Below are 20,546 nucleotides of genomic sequence, written 5' to 3'. Positions count from 1 at the left end.
GCAGGGATTTTGGGTTTCCTCTTGGCATCCTGGCCTGTCAGGAGGGGGAAAGTTCTCCTGAATAATGTGAAATAATGTGACCTTGACATACTGTCTGATTTAAGGCAAGGATTGAATCCCATAGACTCACTCTCTCCCCCACCTGTTGACAGTTAGAGCTGACTTTGTAAATAGGACCTTGAGTTATTAGGTGTCTGTGAGTCATATGACTGTCATAGAGAAGAGGGGATATCAATGTGAATTCAGCTAAGGAGTAGGTGGTTTTAATTTGTGCTCTGAAGAGCATGAGGGTTCTGATTTTACTGGCTAAAACAGAAAGTGCTTTAAAACAATTTTTTATGAAGTAATGAGAGAAGGTTTTAAAAGTAAGCAAGACTGATAGCTTCTAAATACTTCCCTTCGTTATGAAGGGGGAGCTGTAGTAATTGCTACAATCTTTGTGTTTGTGTTTTGTTGAGGGTAATGGAAGTGAAAGGTGATGATACTCAGTCTCATGTTTCTCACTGTTGTTTTATCTGGTTTCTCTATTCTGTGCCCTGTTTTCTGCTCTTAGATTTGTAATTTGGTTTTCAGTTTGGTAAAGTTACTATACAGCAGTGGAACATATTTAGTCCCTCTGGACTTAACTTCTTTAATTCCAAGGTTTTATGAAAAAATCTCCTATTTAGATTTGAAAAGAATTGTTGGTGCTGCCTAATCTTCCCCCTTTGATTCTAATGTTTGTATTAATATGCAGTCCATGCAAGTTTATTGCAGTGCTTATACCTTTAAATATATTATTCATATCTTTACTGTCTCATTCTGGTGGCAGGTCTATAATACTATTAATATTTAGCTACAGACTGGAAAGTTTATATAGAGACAGTGATCGTGAGTCGATTTGCAAGGAGAAAAGAAATCTTTCTATACTTAGTGTCACCTATTAGTAGTATTGCAGGGATAGGGGGGATGAATTGTCTTTTAACATGGATCCAAGTAGACTGGAAGTACTGTTTTTAGCCTGCAGGTTTATTTTCAGGAAGATGATTATTTGTTCCCCACTTTTGAGAGTTCTTCCATGCTTATAAAATGGTTATAGTGACAGTATTTGTTTACTCATGAAAAACTTGGAAAATTATTTAAAGATTAGATAGATAGGTAGTAAAATTCTTAAATCTGATTCACCTTTACAGCCACAGTTAATTTCATCCAGATTCCTAGGCTCTGTGTTAGACTGTGAAAATGAATTGAGTACTTCTCTGGGATGTCAAGGGACTGACAAATCCATCTTCTGTGATTGAAAATTAGTATATAGTTTGTTGTGATTTTTAAATGTACCAAGATGTGAAAACTGTATAAAGAAGTATTGCAGTATTGTACTGAAGTAGTTTTTCATGATGTCTGCTTGAAGATTATTAAACAGTAATTCAGAACAAACTGAGGGAAGACTGGAATGTGGTTAGAGCATTAATCTTCTCCAAGGTTCACCATAAGCCTCTTGCCTGGGAGGAAGAAGGAACATAGGATATTAATCCTTCTCAAACTTAAGATCTGGGGGGAGGTAGAAAGGCTCTGAACCTCTGTGGTTGTGTGATTGATGCATCCAGAGCCACACTGAGAGTATTGTATGGGAGAGTTCCGTCAAAATACACATGAAAAATCCAAGCTTTGTTTTTTTATTAATTCTAGAGAAACAGTAACCTGCTTTACCCGAAAAGCAGAATGGCAGTACTTGATGATGGAGACATTTTTGCCTGTTGTAATTATTTAGAGCATTTTAATTAATTAAATTTGTTTAATTAATATTTACTACTAATACGGGTGCTAACACATGATGATAATGTCGTATGTAGTAGGAAAATAAAGGTTGCATTCTAAATTATTGCTCATGAAAAGGTCTTACCTGCTCTTATCAACAAGAAACAGTGATGTGTAAATATTAAAAGAATGGGAGAATATTTGATAGCTACTTGTTTTTATTTGATCTGCTATCTGCTCTGCCCAGAGACTATAGGATATGATCTTTAAAATCAGACTTGATATGAAGTTGCAAACAGACAGTGATGTATGGACTCTAGTTTTTTTTTCTTCTCAATAAAAGTAGTTCTAGTGTCTCCTTTAATAAGTACTTTTATGAATCCATGACATTATGGCCTCTCCATCATTTTTTCTATGTTAATAATTGACCATTATTGACTTAAATTATGCTTTTTCTCACTTTTTATTTTTCCTCCATAATGTGTTGTTACTACTCAGGTATAGTCATATATGACAAGAAGTCATATTTTAGTTCATAGTGGAGGTCCTGGCACTCTTATGATCAGTTGTATTATGTATTTGTAGGATATAAGTATATGTAAAAGCAGCCATTCCCCCCTCCACACACAATTAACACTAATTTCTTTGAGTTACATGTAGCCTTTTTTTTAGATTTCATTACTCCTAACCAAAAATTATTCCTGTGGGAACTTATCTTGTGTTTGGTTTTTCTCTGGTACTGGGTTTGTCATATCACAATACATCAATTTTCTGTTTCTTTCTGTTTTCATAATTTTAACATATATTACAGATTTTCTTAAGTTCCTGTTCACTACCTGTGATCTTATTATGTAGAATTCACAGCACAAAGACTAGGTAGCTTTAAAGAAGCTACATCTGTTCTGTTCCCTTCACTTGTTCCTTTACCATTTAAGCTAAAATTCTTGCCACAGGTTTTGTCATTTGCAATATGATGTCTTCATTTATATGGTTTTTTTTTAAAAAGCTCAGTTAAATCAACTTTCAAACCTGCTTTCATTTTGTGTCTTGGAATTCTATCTAAAAACTTACATGTAAGATGTCTCTGCCTGAAGGGTTCCAGGTTGCTTTTTTTTCAACTAGCCTGGTCTCCCACCTTTCTTGCAGCTGAGCAGTTCTTGCCTTGAGTTGCAGTATGTGGACAATGAGGTGCATACAGTGTTTGCAGAAAGTTACGTGTACACCAGCTGAGAACACAAGCTGTTCTCTACACAGTATGTTGTACAATAGGCTGTGTTGTGTAAATCTTGTGGTCTGTTAACATGACTACTTAAAATGATTTCTGGAACTTAGCCTTTAGGAAAGGATTTTTTTTTTTTTTTTTTTTTTTTTTTTTTTGTGTGTGTGTGTGATCTAACTGAAGTTCCCATGTCATTTGTCCGAGAAGAATACTGAACTTTTTGTGAGTGGGTATGTTTCACATTTCATGGGATGCTGCTGCTGTCATGATCAAACTGTCAATTCCTGTCAGTTCTTCTTTGAGAAGTGGAAATGAGGATGAGAAACTGTGTGGTCATTTCATTTGGTTGTGTAAAAACCATGTCTGTAGTCATAGTACATAGTCATAGATCATTCTCAGTTTAGTTTAAAACGCTTCACATATTTAAGCCAAGAAGTATAGTCATGCTTCCTGAAAGCTGTGGCTCTACTATTTAGAGAAATGCTCTTTTCTACTAGAAAGTTGCTTTGAGACTCTCTGGAAAGAATTACTTTAAAATATTAATGTTCTTCAAGGTGTGTAGTGTTTGAAATAATTGTGTGGCCAAATTAATTTTGGTTCTATTATTCTACCAATAGTCAGACACACTTCTGGCTCCTCCAAAGAAGTCCAGATTTCTGTGCAATTCAGATTAGTGATCAGTCTCAGTCTTTTAAAGTAATTGAGCAGGGTTAGGTAAAATGGGTTTTAATTTACCCTAAGGTCTAATGAAAGATTTAGTGTAAGATAGATCTTTCTAAATGCTACTCTAGCATTTTTAATTTTATCTTTGTAACCAGAAGGAAAAGAGTTGGGTGACTTTGAATCAAACTAGTGGAAGTTAACACTTACCTTGTACTGTGGTTTGACTCCCTGACTGTGGTGGTTCATGTCACTTCTCAGTGTGTTTTTAATGATAAGTTCTGTCACTTGACTTCTCCAAACCTGCTTATAATGTCAGAGAGAACTAGTGAAAACAGTACTGAAGAAAGTCATTAATCTGTGGTTTGCAAGACTTAGAAAGCAACTCTTTATGTGCTATGCTGGTGAAAAAAGTACTTTCTAAGTAGGAAATAAGTCATGAACTGTGTGGAAAAATGTCTAAAGGATGTAGTCACCAAAAATAACCAATATTAAAGGAGAATGGAATAATCAGCTATCTACTGAAAGAAGAGAAGTTGCCATGAAATATCAGTCTCCCTCGCAGTGAAGTCTAACTACAGGTTTCAAAAACTGATACACTTGAAGTGTATCTTAATTTAGTAGGTTCACTGATGTTATAGCTGTGTATGTATTGGAGATAATGGTCTTGGTTGGTACTTTTGGTAAACAAGGTAACAGTTCCTTGTTATAAAAGCATTTATCTGCTGTTACAGTGTATGAGTTTGTGGAATTTTACTTTCAACAATCATTTTTATTGGTCTGAGGTTAATTTTTATGGTGATTGACACCTGTAAGGAGTCCCTTTTACAGGGTTTCAGACACATGGCAATAGAGGACTTTGGTGGCTTACTTCCTTCCACCACAGGGTTCTAGAGAATGGAAACAGCCTGCATTTCCTGAGAACTTGTGTTATTTAGAGGTAAGTCCCAAGACCACCTAAGACAAACAGATCTTTGTCAGATTTTGCTCATTCTGATGAGCAGAATTATTACAGTAGGATGCAGAGACAGTCTTGAAATTGCTGAAAATGCAGTCTTAAAGTTGATCCTTATCACTTCACCGATTAATTTCTGCTTTAGATAAAACTTACTTTGTTGCTTCTGCTGATTTTTGGTTGAAACCTAGAAAACTGAGTTCATTATAATCAATCAGAAGAATCACCTAAATTTAAGTTGCGATTATCAAAGGAAATAATTCAACTAAACACTGTTACAACACCCAGCCAAAGATTAAATGCATTCTTGTGGCCTTGTGGATTTCTTGAAAAATTGGGTAGTGAAGATGTCGTTATTTGCTCTTCAACAACATAACAGCATGTGGAGGTTAGTCTGTGTCTCGATACTCATGTTCTGGTAGTGGTGCTCTTTTAGGTCCTCATTCCAATGGTGCAGTGAGGCAGTTGGTGTTCTAGATATGCTGCTGTAGCCCAGTAGGATGAATGTAGCCCTACAAGGCAACTGAAGTTAACTTTTGTGCTCTATGAACCATTGGGTGTCTGCCAGTAAGACTTGAGTGCATCTGTGAATAGTCAATGACAAAAGCAAGGCTGTTGTTAGGCAGGCTTCATTTTCTGTGCTGGAGCTGGCAACCTTACTGAGAAGCATTAAAACATATGTTGGGTTGCAGGCCTTTATTTCTGTGCCTGATATAATTCAGTTTTTAGACTTTATTAATTTAACAAAAAGCTGCTTAATTCTTTCTTGCATAGAGCCAAATAGTTATAAAATAAATTGGTCTAGATCCTTTTAAAGTAGCCTGAGATCTCTCACAAAAATGTTCTCTATGGAGGTAGATAGCAGGTAGGAAGAGCAAGCCACAACACCCGAAGGTTTATTTCAGAAGTGATGGCTAGATAAAAAAAGTATATTTGTGTAGCTTTTAATTTCATAACTTTAAAGAAAGTAGTTAAGTTACAGAGATACTCCAAAGGAAGCAAAACAACCTCTCTGCTTTGTTTTCTTGCTGCGTGCTTTCACATTTTGAAAGCAGGATTGACTAAAACAAAACAAATGAAATACTGATTTAACATAGTGTTCTTCTTGTATGCACTAGTGTCTGCTTAGTATAGTCTGACTGAAACAGTTCTGGCATGTGGACAAATAGTTACTCCATGTGGTTTGACCTTCATTAGAACCATCTGTTTGGAACCTCCTGGATTCAGAGTAATACTCTTTACTATTTGAATGTAATGAGCTTATTTCATGATATGGCTTAAGAAACCAGCATCAAAAGCAGTACTGTGTTTCTGTGGATTCTAATGATGTTCAGGTTCATCCATGTTGACAGAATTCTTCTGTTTGCCTCCCACCACCTACACAGAATTTCTTCAGCATGTGTAAAAATAACTTTGAGAAGATGATAATATGTGATGCTGTTGGAATACCTTGCATATGTGCCCTGGAACATGTCTGTTCGTTTGTACAATCTGATTTGTTGTCTGTTAGCATATGGGTAACTTTGAAAACGTGTTACTTGAAAGAAACTTAGCTAATGAATTTTGATCTCAGAGTTAGCTCAGAAAAAAAATCTTTTGTCTCTTGAGAGACATAGTATGTCTCAATGCTTATGATTGAGATGATTTATGAATATTTATGATGGCTTTCATAAGGGGATTTTTATTTTAATGTCCACATCTCCTGTGTATACATTAAGAAGCTGCAGCTCATCTGACAGTGAATACCCGGTTGAATACTTAGATGTCACTGGAGTTGTTTTTTTTTATGTAATAGTTCTTTTGGGCATGTATCTGTTTATATGAGAGATTCTGACACTTATTAGAATGTCCTTCTGTAAAAAGTTTTCTGAAAAATTAACAAATACTAGTTTGCTACTCTGGGAAATACTGTTCACCCTTGCTTTTCTAGGAGCTAAGAAAAGCTTTCTTTTTTTATTTTTCTTTTTCTGGGATAGGGGCTCCTTGTTTGGTCAAATTTGAGCAAATTGCCACAGGTTAGACGCTTAAATACAGAGTGTCAGTGCTGGTTTTCAGTTGTGTAACAAGTGATTTCAATTGTGAGGATTTTTTTTTTTCTCCTTGTAACTTGTGTTTTGTGTTTGAAAGTGTTTTGCTGGAGAAACAAGCATGTTAAAACTAAAATCTGAAACTGACAACACTTAGGTTCTGAAAGGAGTATCGAAAGTCACATATAATAAAGCTTCATAGGGCAGCTCTAACTTGTAACTTTTGGCTTCTGTTGTGAACACAATAAATAGATTTAACTGAAAAAGCAGACATTGTCCACTAGTTAAGAGTATGTCTCAGGGTGGAAAGTTTGGTCATATGAAGCCTAATGCATACTTTAGCGTGTTAAACATTTGAGCTGCACTGTGCTGAGTTTGTCCAAGGGAAAATAGAACTGGCAAAAACCTCTTCTCAGGGCATTTAAAGGAACAGCTGAGCCCATGCTTTACTTTGCCTGGTTGGTACTCATTTGGAGGAACTGCATAAAAAGACTTTATGATCAGTTCTAATTTTGTAGGTGGTTTATGTTGTTTTAAACGGTTTGAAACTGTTGTGTGTTTTTGTAAATGCTCTCACTTCTGGAACTATGGCTTGTAGTGATTTGGATTAGTATGGTTCCTCATTTGGAGGAGGGCTGACTTTGAGAGAGAATAATTTTTGTGAGTTGAGAGTAAAATGTGTACATTTCCAGGATGTACATTAGAATGCAGCAGAGACATTCAGTTACCTTTTCAGCTTCATATTCTTGGTATATTTTTTTAGTATATCTTAGGGTAAAACAGTCTGTTCTTTTGGTTCTCAATATGATAACTGAGGAAGCAGTAGTTCTGGTTTTTTATATACTGTGCAATTTACCTTTTAATAACTTGTATACAAAGTAAATTTAAGACAGTAAAAAAAGTATTCAAACATTCAAGTCAATATGGCATTAGTCAGCTTATGTACATTTAAATTGTATAGTCAAACTGGGGATCTGGAGTCTGGAGAAATTGACTTGCAGATTTCAGCATTGTCTGGATATCATTCTTGTTGTGTTATTGGTTGATTTTTGAGTTAGGAAGCAAGAGTTCCTGCAGCAATTAAAATAACCATTTCAAACTGGAAATCATCATTCTCACATGCACAGGAAGCTTCCAAAGTTCAGAAAACAAGAAGAGAAATACTAGCTTTACTACAAAGTGATAGGAACTTGTAATAACAGCTTCAGATTTTGTTGGAGTTGCATATATAACTACTTTGAATATTCATTGTTCATCTGCTGATAGCTTAGCTATCAGTGATTTGAGGGATGGTAGAATTTTGCCATGCTCCTTGAGACAAGGCGTGGACTTCTGAAACAGGGAGGATGATCATGACTTTTAGGTTTTGTCCATATGACTTGTGAAATGTTTGTTTAAAATGCTGTGTAGTTTTGTGGTTTATTTCAGAATGTAAATGAAGTTGGTCCCTAAATTTTTTTTGATGTGCATATGTGCTGCTAACCATGTGTTCAGCAGCAAATACATTCTGAAATATACGGATGTGTTAGTTTTTAACACTGCTTTCTCACTGTATTTTGTATAACTTGTTTTTCTATGCATGGTTTTCTCACATGTATGATAGCACAGGAGAGTTGTGTTCAGTCCTGGTTTAACAGCATGCTCAACCTGCAAAACCTTTTTCTAGGTTAGATAGATACTAAAGTACAGGTGTGTGCAGTAAAGTACTTTGCAAGGAGTCTGTTACTGGTAATGTTTTGAGGTGAAGGATTTATTGTATGACTTTTTTATTACTTCTTGATGTTTTAGTAGGCCCTTTGAGAGGAACAGCCTTTTTCTAAATTCCTAAACTTAAAATATTTTCTCTTCCTACTAGTTGAAACTTTGGAATTGAATATAATGGTCATTGCTGTTAGTACAGTTTTATTAAGATCTGGTAATTGCCATGTGTAGATCTCTGTTTTAACTTTGCCAAGTGAGGTGGTAAATTCTCACCCTCTTATGGCAGTCAAATGCCTCTGTGTCATCCAGTATTTTAACAAAAAAACTTGCACATTGGTTTGCAGATGCCAAGTTTCAGGGTAAGTTTTAGAGTTTTGTGGACACTGCTGCTTATCATGTTGCATCTGGTTTTTTAATCAATGAAAGGCTTAAATTATTTACCCTGCTGTTTCCTCATGCATCTCTTCTTGCACCTGATCCATCTGTGCTTTTTGCTGACTGTTTGTGCATTTTATTGTCTTGTTCTGAGCTTCTGCTTGGCTTGTCAAAAGTGTTCTCCTTATTGGACCTTGATTGCCAAGTTTTTCTATCACATTATTAGTACAAAGGTTATTATTCATATAGGTGTGCTCTGAGTATTTTATATTATCAACATTTAATTAATTTTGCAAGGTGGTTTTGGAACTAGTTTTCATCTCTCAGTTATGAAGATATTTCTCAGTAAATACTACATTTTTATCATCTAATTAACTTTGTTTATTCTTAAATTTAAAAAAATGTTATTTTTAATGAAGTTTTGAGGTATACAACTTTTTAGATGTCAAAATTTCCTACTTTTATGTTGCTATCTTCAATATATTTGCAACAATAGCCTGATGTGTATTTTGTTGGTTGTTTTTTCAGGAAATGTATGAGGTTGCCAAGAAGCTTTGCTCCTTTTGCGAAGGTCTTGTACATGATGAACATCTTCAGCATCAAGGCTGGGCTGCCATAATGGCCAACTTGGAAGATTGTACATACTCTTACCAAAAGCTGCTTTTCAAGTTTGAAAATGTGTATTCAAGCTATTTGCAGTCCATAGATGATATCAAATTGAAACTTACACAGTAGGTTTTCCTATTAAATTAATTCTCCATCTCCAAATTTACTATATTTAAAACTTAGAGGTTTTTTTTAGTCTTTTTTGTCTGGTGCTTATTCTGATTAACCCTGCTTGTATTTGTTTGATTATGTGTCATGGAGAACATTCTTTTTGTTCTATGCTAGTGTCTTTTTTTAACTGACATTTTTCCTTCTATTTGTCAGCACAAAGAAACCTGTAATGAGTTATGTGGAAGATAAGCTCGTTAATGAACAGCTGCTTAAGAGCTGGAGTTATTCCAAATGTGCACTACAAAAAGATGGATAACAAATTTAGACATTAACATTTTTGAATACTTATTTACACTTTTGAATTAATTGTTTTATAATAACTTGAACAGATACTTAGAATTGCAATCTGTGTTGAAAGTATGAAGTCATAACAAACTTTGAGTGAATTGGTATACCTTTAAAAGTGATGGGGGACATGTATGTAGATATAGTGTGTGTGTCTGTACTTGTGTCCTGCAGACTCTGGGTATTACTTCAAAGAAAGTCCTTTACGTCTTTGTAACCACTGTAGTATTATGGTATTTCCATGAGTCCTTTGCTTAATAGAATATGAATGGATATTGGATCCTTAAAAAAATAAACCATAAATATGTTTTGTCTTTAAAAAAAAAAAATAAAAATTGAGGTTCATAGTTTTTACCAAAAAGAAATTATTCAAACAATCCAAAAGTAGTCAGACAGAGGACACTCAAACCTCTGAGAATAAGCATTGATATCCATGCAGATAGGAAACATAAGTCCCAGTTGTGCATTTAAACAAAGAGGTAAGTGGGTGTCTCTCAGTTTATCAAACTCCTTTTTTTTCATTCACTGTAAGCTTGAAAGTGTAGATGTTATATTCGGCAGTGTAAGAGAGCAAAAACTCTTGACTTCTTTAGCTGTCCTTCCATGATGTTGTTATTTAGCACTGAAGTTTTCAAGGATAGTTGCACAATAATTTTGAAATCTGCTTCAATTCTAAAATGGATAGCAGTTCATATTGTGGGTGATTTTTATCTAAAATTTCGTGTCATGTTGGCTTCTAGATACTGATGTTTTTTTTCTTTTCACTTTTTAAAAAAAGCTTGGGTTCTGCTGTTTCTATCATGGCCAAGATACCACTGCTGGAGTGCCTAACAAGACATAGTTACAGAGAGTGTTTAGGAAGACTGGAGTCTTCACCTGAATATGGAGGAACAGAAAGTGAAGAAACTGAGGATGGGAAATCTGCTGAATTGGTGCTTTATCCTGATGTATCTAAAGTGAACAGTAAATCAATGTTAGCATCATTTTGCAAGTCAGTTGAACATACAGCTTTGGAAGGCACAGATCCTGAAAATGTAAAAGATGATAAGGAATCTGGTCAAAGTGCTACTGTCCAGGACAATGAAATGTCAGTAGAATTGAAAGATGATCAGCCTTCCTTCAATGTGTCTTTGTTAGACTGGATAAATGTTCAAGATAGACCTAATGATGTTGAATCCCTGGTCAGAAAATGCTTTGATTCCATGAGCAGGGTAAGTTAATATTTTTTTTTAAATCAAATTGCATTGAATGCTGCTGCTTTTTTTTTTCCAGATGCAGGTGCTTTTGAAGTGACTGACTCAACTCTTTTGTAACTTGTTTCTTGGATGACTTTCTGAATGAAAGCCGAAGGAGAGATTGGGGAGGGATAAGTCTGAGAAATATGTTTTACGAGTTCGAATGTTAAGAATTTGATCTTTAGGAAGATGAATAATTTTATGAATGTTTGTTATCTTCCTTATTTTTCAAATGGCCATTTCTTTTGGAAAGCCAAAAGCTTCTTGTAGCATATAAGCGAGGTGCCACTACTATTATTCCTTTCTTTTTCATAGAAACTACATTTATGATAAAAATAAAGCTTTTCCTGGACCAGATTTAATGCTCTTTGAGTTCAAAATGGTTAAGCCTTTATTAAAATATAGAAAAAAAAGTATATGGTTAATTGGGATAAATTTATATTCTGTACCTCTGCATTCTCTTTATCAGCTGATACTGGGGTGCTCAGAAGGGCCCAGTCAGTCAGTTTGTATTTCTGCTGCTGAAAGAATACAACAGTGCTCACTTTACTTTCAAAATTAATATTTTAATCAGTGAGCATTATAACCTTTTAAAACTATTTTGCCTATAATTTTCCTTCTCTCTTTGCTTTCACTGTAGCTGATATTTCTTACATTGTCTAGCCTTGTTTGCACAGATGCAATATATTACTACAACGCAACATACCTTGAATAAAGAAAACAATTTCTATTGTCTTTGACACTTTATTTCCTCTGTAAGGTAGGACTGGAAGACTGAATCAGTGATTTCTAAAACCCATCTGTGTAGGGAACATCATGGTGTGGTCAGTTCTGTACATTGATATTTTGAGTCAGTCTGAAAATTAATTGGAGAATTTGGCTTAATTTTAAGTGTAGACAAGGCTAAGGAAAAAATTGGACATGACAAGTTTTTTTTTTTTCTTCAGCAAAAAACAAGAGTTGATTTTGTGTGTAGAAGACTTTTGATTGGCTGAAGTCCGAGACAGTCCTCTGTCCTTTTTGTTCAGTAACGTTATGAGGTATTTTTTACTCTTTTAAAACAAGAATAACAGAACCCACTAGATGGGTTGTGAGACAATAAATTCAGTTTCTACGTAATATTAAAAGAGCACAAATATAGTATGTTTTAATAATCAGTGTTTGAAGAGATGTACATTAAAAATTGCTTCCAAATAAATTATAGAGATCCAAAAGACAAAATGCAAAGAATACTTTAAGTACATACTCTACCTTTTTGATCAGCTTTTAGTCTTATCTCACATATATCATGTTTTAGAGGCACTGTCTTGTACTTTTCTGTCCTCTTCTTACCTAGGGTTAGGCAGAAATCCTTTATTTCAACAATTGTAATTGTTTTGTAACTGCAGTCAATTTGTATGAGAAAAAATTGTGATTGAACCTGAAAAAATGCAGTTTATTTTTGTATTCTTGGCATAAACAGAATTGGCAGGTAGGGAAAGTGCTTCAGTCAGAGTATTCTGGCCACCAACAGAGCAGTTGTGATTGATCAGTCCTGATCCATTTTGGTTCACTAAAAAACCGAAAGCTTTGAAATAACGTGTTCCTGATTCTACTTAGGAAAACATTAATTTACTCTGTTTTGATAGCAGCACAAAGTATTGAATCTTTGCTTACCATTGATTTAGAATTAGTTGAAAACAGAAGCTGAAGAGGAAAAGAAAATTGTAAATAAATACCTTGCAACATTCTTTTTCTTTTCATATTCATTTGAAGTGGCACTTTAATATAAAAAAAATAAAATAATAGAATAAAATGGCACTAACTTCTTTAAATTGTTCTGCCTGCATTCTCCCTATGCACTTCTTGGAAATATGAACCATACAAATGGTTTGTGATAGCAATTCTTATTTCAAAAACTGAATTCAGGTAAGATTTTCCTGAAAGCTTAAAGCATCAGAGTGAGATTTAAAAGAGTAAAGTTTATGCGTTTGGGACTGGTAGTCTTGACATAAGTGGTGTGTTGTGCAGAGTGGTGCTAAGTTTGTGATGGTTCTAGCCTCTAGATGTTTCTACAAAATGTCACTTCTAATTACAGAAACCTTGGCTGCAGTAAAAGCACTGGGTAAGTAGGAGCTAAACATATTTTTGTTAAGTGCTGTTGTAGCCACTTAAATAAGAGGATAGAGATGGAAGATACTTTCAAATGATGAAAAGAGCAGTATTACCTGCCAGTGAAAGTAGAGCTGGATGCTATAGATGCAGTTACGATTAAGTTAAACATGGGATGAAAGTGTAGATGGAGGAAATAGGTAAGAAAAGAATGAGAGGAGTAGCCATTATTTGTAAAAAGAGATAAAACACCATTAGTTTAAGAAGGTAAAAAGAGAAAAAACCCACCATATTGTTCTTTAGCATTTTGTTAAGAAGCTCTTCTGGATGCTGCAGTGGACTAATTCAGGGTGTCTTGGGGAGTAATCCTGAATAGGATGGTAGTGAAAATTGTCCTGTAAAATGAATCTGGTTAAATACTTTTGTTACTGTTTCTTGAAGATGGACAAGTGCCTTAAGACTAAGGTTGATAAGACATAACATATGAAAAACTAACCTTTGTTTTCAGAGAATCTGGTTTTGTCGCATTAATAACAGCACTAATTGTTTATTCTAAGGAGTTCTGGGCTAGTTACTATGTTTTGGTACATTCTCATGAAGTTTTTGGTTGGCTGGTTGGTATTTTGTTTGAAATAAATTGAAGACCTATTCTTTATAGTTGCTCCTTAATTTTTAATGTTTCTCCTCTCCAGATTCCTCTCTCTACCCACCCATGCCCCTGAGGGGGTTGTTTCCAGAATGAAGTGCTATGTGTGAAAACTTAAATAGTAGATTGAGGGGAGAATACACTTTCACTTATCCAACTATTGAGGCGAATAAATGCTTCTTTTTGAGGGTGGGGATTGATTTGTTTGCTCTGGAAGAGGCATAAACCCTGCATGTTGATGAAGGAGGCCAGTGCTGTGATAGCCAGTGTGACCTCACAAATAGCATTCTTTTCAGTGGATTCTCTTGTAAGAGATGGCATACCATAACCATTTTGGATACATTTGGGCAAATTGGTTCATCTACTGCTATCATCTAATGATTTTTACTATATTCTTAGCTAATATATTTCAGGTTTACACTAAACTGTGACCTTCATAAGATGTAACAATTACTTATGTTGTTCCTAGAACTCTTACATTAATTTACTACTCCTTACAATGAAGCTTGAAGAGTCACCCTTAGTATCTGTGGACATTTCTTAATGTTTCAAATGCTTCTTTTTTTTCTGGATAATGGTGTGAAGGAATATAATGAAATAACTTTTAAAATGTGTTTCTGTTGGGAAAAAAACCCTCTAGCTAAAAGTATGGCAGATAAACTATTTTTTCATGGGGTCTTTTCAAGTTGCTTAGAAATTATCTCCTTTTTTAAGTAGTAGATTAAAACACTCATTTGTTGGGAAAAGATTGATGGTTCTTGCAGCTTTTTCTCGCTACCCTCCCTTCTGCTCTTTCCATTGAGCCACATTCATGATTGGTTTTAATCGTAGCTTATGGACTCTGTCACAGGTCAGACTGGCCATTAGCTATAAAGTGCCTCTTCCCCCTGCATCTCGCCTTGTCCTCTCAACCAGTGTCCCTTCCCTTTATAAGGATCCAGATTGCTGTGATGGTCTGGTTGGAATGCTTCAGAAAAATTCATGCTGTGATACAGAATCCACAGACTCATTTACTCAGAATTCTGAAACAGATGATAGATGATAGATATAGTCATACATTAGATTTAAAAAAAAAAAAAAAGAAAACATTGAGGTTAAAAAAACCTCATTTAGCTAACTTAAATCACCTTTCAGTGCATCAACTACTAATAAATTTCTTTTTTTAGCTTGATCCAAGGATCATCCAACCCTTTCTGGCAGAATGTCGCCAAACTATCGCCAAACTAGATAATCAGAACATGAAGGCTATTAAAGGTCTTGAAGATAGACTCTATGCATTGGACCAGATGATAGCAAGCTGCAGCAGACTGGTGAATGAACAAAAAGAACTTGCTCAGGTAATACACAGTTGTGTGTGCAACATTGGAGGATGGAAGGTTTTTGATATGTGTATGCTGTTAAAGTTACAATGAAGCAATTGCATGTCTATATGCAAAATAGTTTTCAACATATCACACTGGGGTTCGTCAATAAGGTGCTATTTCTTCATAATTTGACAATTAAATTTTGCCAGTTTTTGCATTATGTCATGTTTTCACATGGTTTAAAGCTACAGCTAGAAAATCAGAACTTTAGTTAGAGATACAGAAAAAGAGTTAAATAGATCAATTTTAATTTTGAAGGGAAATATTAAGTCCTTGGTAATTTATCACTCAGTGATATAGGATCAGAGAATAGGTTAATGGTTGATCATCAGTATTGTAGTAAGGAGAAAAAGTAGTATGCCTTCACTGGACAGTGTCATTTTAAGTGATAAGAAATTCAGTTAAAGACTATTTCAAGTATAAAATATGTAGGTCTTATTTCTAACAAATACTCCAGTATCATATGAAAGTTATTTTATTAAATCCAATTTCTGTAAAGAGGTTCAGCTAAGTTGATAATTAGGATTATCCTTAATGTCTTATTTGCTACTGAATGTAAATAAAAGTCTATTTGGCAATACATGATGATGTTCAGATTTTCATCATGACCTTGGAGTTGGGACTCTGAAAAAAGGCATGATTTCTTACTCCTGCTTCCACACTGATATATTATTAGTAGGAATAAATGAACAATCTTGCCTCCCTATTTTGAAGGGTGTTAGAGGGCCCTTTTGAGGAGGGCAGTGCTGGGCTGAGAGTTGTGTCAGCCCATGCTCCCTGTTGCATCTGTGGTCTGGTATGTGCAGGTGGATACAACCAGTACTTCTGGCAGCAGTGTTCAAAAGTAGAGCCTGTCTCCAGATAAATTCAGTGAGTAAATTTAGAAGCAAGTTTGTGCTAAAGCAGTCTTGCGGTGTTTATACTGTAGGCCAGTGCTAAACCCAAGTGAATTTAGCATGATGGCTAGGCTGGTTTTCCCATCCTTATGCTTAGTTGCCCTATACTGGGAGTGGTGCTTTTAGCTATTTTTGCATTAACTTGGATGAAGAGCCTACCTCAAGTTTATGAATGCCACTCTGGAGTGAGAAGCCTAGCAGTCAGCTGGAAAGAGACTTTGTCATCTTGTTTAAATGCTACTGTAAATTTAGAATTTGTACCTTTTCAAGACTTGGCAGAGACTTAAACTTTCAAATCTTCATCCTCGCCATTCATTTCTTTTTATAAATTGTCTCTTGCTTTACTCATGTAAGTAAATTTGATGTAAGGGTACATTCTGCATGCAAATAAGGTGTGTGGCTCTTGTTCTTGGTACTTGAGAAGAATTAGTTTCATGTGTGAATTTCTTTATGCAAGAAATATAAGTTCTTTAGCCCACATCAGTATTGAACATGCTCTAAGTTGATGTTAAATCTTGCAATTTCCAGAAATTAAGATGGTTGTTAGCAGAAGTTAGAATGATGGTTGATCCCCTCCATCCTGCTAATTATGTTTCTGTTGCACTGCATTTTGTGGTCTTTCACTGCTGTTGGTTAGTTGGGTGAAGTTCTATTAGGGTTGTGTTGGTAACTATTTGGGAGTGAAATATGGAACAAAATTGATTTGGACTAGACTACAGAATGGAAAGAAAGCAACTTTGACAATTGCTTTCTTCATGTATTATTCTGTTATACTTCACAATGGTTACAGTGAGTTCGTTAAAATTCTTGCATTCTTAAAGAAGATGTATCACTTTCATGCATTTTGATTGTCACAAAGCTTGTGTAACAAGTGTTTCTCTTCCTCTAGGGATTTTTGGCTAATCAGAAGAGAGCTGAGAACTTGAAAGATCCTTCTGTGCTGCCTGATTTGTGTTTGAGTCATGCAAATCAGCTGATGATTATGTTAACTAATCACAGAAAACTGTTAGATATTAAACAGAAATGTACCACTGCCAAACAGGAGCTTGCAAATAATCTGCAAGTCAGACTGAAGTAAGCTAACTTTTCAACTTTATGTTACTTCCACTTGTAGCAAAGCTGTTTAGGGAACTTGTCTTAAGGAAATCATTAGTATGAAAATGTCTGGAGTGCATATCTTGTAGTGTCTCTGTTGGTATATATTCCTGATTGCTTAATGTTGACTTGTTCGTATTTTTTGTTTCATTTTTGCTTCCCTTCTGTGAATAAAAGTAATTTTATGTTTTTTATTAGTTGTGGGATATACTTTCACTGTAAGTCTTCTCTAGTGGCAAAGTTGCTGTCATATTTCTCCTCAAGCACACCAGTTCATCACCTTCTCAGTAGTTATCCTGTGGTTTAATTGTATTGGTGTCTGTGCTTGAAATTTGTCTATTGATTGTATGATTAAGGGAATTGAAGATATGGTTACAAGGTCTGAGAATTTATTACAGGGCCTGTTTGCTTGTAGTGCGTGAGTGCGTTGTGTGAACTTCCCAAACAGTGTTGTGTTCTTATTTCTTTGACAGTACTCCAACCTTTAATATGTCTTGCTAAAGCTTTTCAATGAGCATTTTTTAAGATTTATAAAGAAAAAGTAGTCATTTTTTTTAATCAGTGTATATCAGCTTTTTTAAATTCTACTGGAGAAAGTTGCATTATTACTACTCCTAAGGTTATTTTTGCTAAGAACTTGTCAAAAGCAATGTCTTAACTGAAATAGAGGTAGATGTTAATTTTGGATTACTGATGTGGATATTCTGTTGTGAGAAATTAATAGGAAACTGCTGGGTGACTACTGAGTTCTGAATAGCTTGGTACTTTCAGTTAGCCTGTTGTTGTCCCGTGTGAAATGATGTCATTGTTCATTTCATCCAAACATGTTGCTAATCTAATTTAAACTAAAAGAAACCTCAAACAACTAAGATGTGATCTTCTAAAGTGTAATCTACTTTTGTAGGTGGTGTTGTTTTGTGATGCTTCATGCTGACCAAGATGGAGAGAAATTGCAAGCACTGCTTCGTCTTGTAACAGAGCTCCTAGAAAGGGTCAAAGTTGTAGAGGCTCTCAGCACTGTTCCTCAGATGTACTGTTTAGCTGTTGTTGAGGTTGTGAGGAGAAAAATGTTTATAAAACACTACAGGGAGGTAAGTAAATAAAACTTTGAGACCAAACCTTTGTATCAGCATATGAATTAACAACTAACTACTTATCTTCCCCTTTCACAGTGGGCAGGTGCTTTAATAAAAGATGGGAAACATCTATATGAAGCTGAAAAGGCAAAAAGGGAATCTTTTGGTAAACTCTTTAGTAAGTACTTTTCCTTTGTGAAGTTGAATTGTGTTACAATGTATCTCTTGTTTTTGTAGTTAAAATAATTTTCATCATATTCTAATTTCAATACCTGAAAATTTTCTTTTACTTAAATAGGAAGTGCATGCTGGTCCTATTACAAAGAAAATATTTTTCTATTAATCAAATCAATTAACTATTTCATGCAAATAATCCAGAATAATGTGAAAGTTGTGATTAATGATTGTAAAAGGTTTCTCATTTTCACATTTAAATGCAGTTTGTGCTTAAACATGCCTTGTGAGCTCTATTATTCTTTTAAAGAACACTTCTAAAACTGTTTATTTGGGTATGAATATATGAATATTTGGGTACTGCTATGACTTCCTCTGTACTATTCCAGAAAAATCCAAGAACTAAGACCCATGTCTAAAAAACTTCACCAGAAGTTTTAAAAAAAAAAAAAAAGTAAAAATAAAGATTCTGTTAAAAGAATTTTGGTTACTTTTTGTGCAGTCTGCAAATTATGTTCTGATGGACAGCTAAAAAAAGAAAATTGAGTGAAAGTTTATAAAATTTTTTTGGAAAGGTGAGGAGGAAGATTACAGTGAAAATTTTGAAAATATGTTGAGGCTTCTGCCTGTGTGAACATTAAGCAAAAAAAAGCTTCCATGAAGGGAGCTCTTCTTGAATGGTGACTTTTGCCTGATGCTCTGTGGTCATTTGCAATTTTATGTAGTCATCAATATAAGCAGTAATGCTTCCAAATGTAGTTCAGCTATTAAACTTCAGGAACTTTAGTTGATTTCTCTTGAGAAGTTGCATTTCTTCATTTAAATAAGTTGTGTGTTTTGTTTCTTTCTTCAGGGAAGTCTTTTCTAAGGAATCGTTTGTTTAGAGGACTTGACTCCTGGCCTCCATCCTTTTGTGTATGTACTCATGTCTTTGGGTTTTATTTAATTTTATATAGTTTTATAAATTAGAAACCTGGGCTTAATTCATTGAAGCTGTATGCCTTTCACATTGCTGTGACACAGATGAAGAACCTGGGAGCTAGTGTTCTCTGCCATTTCAAGTGACCTATATTAACATTGGTTTGTAACTTGCAGTGCAGTGAGAGATGAAATGTCAGCTCTCTTTTTAGCAGTCCTTTTTTAGTCTGTGGTATTGAAAAAAAAATTATTCTTAATGGTCAGAAAAAAGAAGTCAGGAGGAATAATTTGATCATCTAATTGTCTTGTGAATGATAGAGCAATAAAATTAATTGGATGGTGAAAGCAAGTAAAAGTTTTCATATAATCACTGGATGAGCGGAAAAAGCATTTTTGCCTCTTAATTGGCTGATAACATGAGGGCATTGTAATTAAGCATTGCCTGTTAGCTTTGATTTCATACAGCTTGGTTAATTGAAGTAAGCTAACTCCCTGATTCTAATGTTGCCATCTCACTTTGCCTTTTTAACCTTTTCAGCTTCTCCTTTTCAGCTTTTTTTTTTTTTATTTTTTATTTAAAGGATACTTGGAAGATAAGAATGCTACTCATTTCAATGTTTAAAATACTGAACTGAATTAATACTTATATGTATAGCAGCACAATAAATCTTCAATGCCATCTCTTACCCTTTAACTGCTAAACACATCCATAATGTTTATGAAGGTTGGTAATAGGGAGGAAGTTGGACTAGATGCTCGTTGTAGGTCCCTTTCAATTGGAATATTCTATTCCACTGCTGCCCAAGCACTATGGATAGTTAATCATTACAAATGTAAGGGTTTTTTTTAGAGGCACAGGACCAGACATGGTTTCTTAAACATTCAAAATCTTTTGAGTAAGAAATCAGTTGACTGCTAACTTTTCTGTGGTATTTATTAAAGTCTTTTTAATCATTTTTTAGTAATCTGATACTTTACGGCAATATGTAAATTAGTATCTTCTTTACAGACACGAAAACCTCGCAGATTTGATAGTGAGCTTCCAGATATCTCGTTGAGTGACTTGCAGTTTTTGCAGTCTTTCTGTCCTTCAGAAGTACAGCCATTACTCAGGTAAGGCACCTTCTTACACTTTGTGTGTCACAGTAACAGCTTTCCCATGGATCCCATTCCCATCAGGTTTCCACCCCCTTAGGTCATCTTCCATAAAGAACAAACAAGGATATTTTCTGATCTGTTACCATTCTTTAGCAGTGATGTTCACTGATTTAATGCAGATACATATGTACTCAAGCTCTGATGATTTGAATGTATC

At 34.8% G+C, this 20,546-nt stretch overlaps 1 protein-coding gene across 2 annotated transcripts in view; it reads left to right on the top strand.

The window, feature by feature from the left end:
* RB1CC1 (RB1 inducible coiled-coil 1) overlaps positions 1 to 20,546 on the top strand; it is a 65,636-nt gene that overhangs the window by 18,689 nt on the left and 26,401 nt on the right. For both annotated transcript variants that reach the window (XM_058831139.1, XM_058831138.1), the window contains exons 6-13: positions 9,203 to 9,405; positions 10,515 to 10,947; positions 14,875 to 15,045; positions 16,858 to 17,042; positions 17,968 to 18,154; positions 18,236 to 18,317; positions 19,167 to 19,228; positions 20,241 to 20,344. In XM_058831139.1, the coding sequence (XP_058687122.1) occupies positions 9,203 to 9,405; positions 10,515 to 10,947; positions 14,875 to 15,045; positions 16,858 to 17,042; positions 17,968 to 18,154; positions 18,236 to 18,317; positions 19,167 to 19,228; positions 20,241 to 20,344 (1,427 nt within the window). The remainder of the gene's footprint in view (positions 1 to 9,202; positions 9,406 to 10,514; positions 10,948 to 14,874; positions 15,046 to 16,857; positions 17,043 to 17,967; positions 18,155 to 18,235; positions 18,318 to 19,166; positions 19,229 to 20,240; positions 20,345 to 20,546) is intronic.

The sequence above is a fragment of the Poecile atricapillus genome, chromosome 2 (assembly GCF_030490865.1).
Source record: "Poecile atricapillus isolate bPoeAtr1 chromosome 2, bPoeAtr1.hap1, whole genome shotgun sequence".
NCBI lineage: Eukaryota > Metazoa > Chordata > Aves > Passeriformes > Paridae > Poecile > Poecile atricapillus.
The sequence above is the reverse complement of the archived record's forward strand: the minus strand, read 5'-3'. Positions and strand labels throughout refer to the sequence as shown.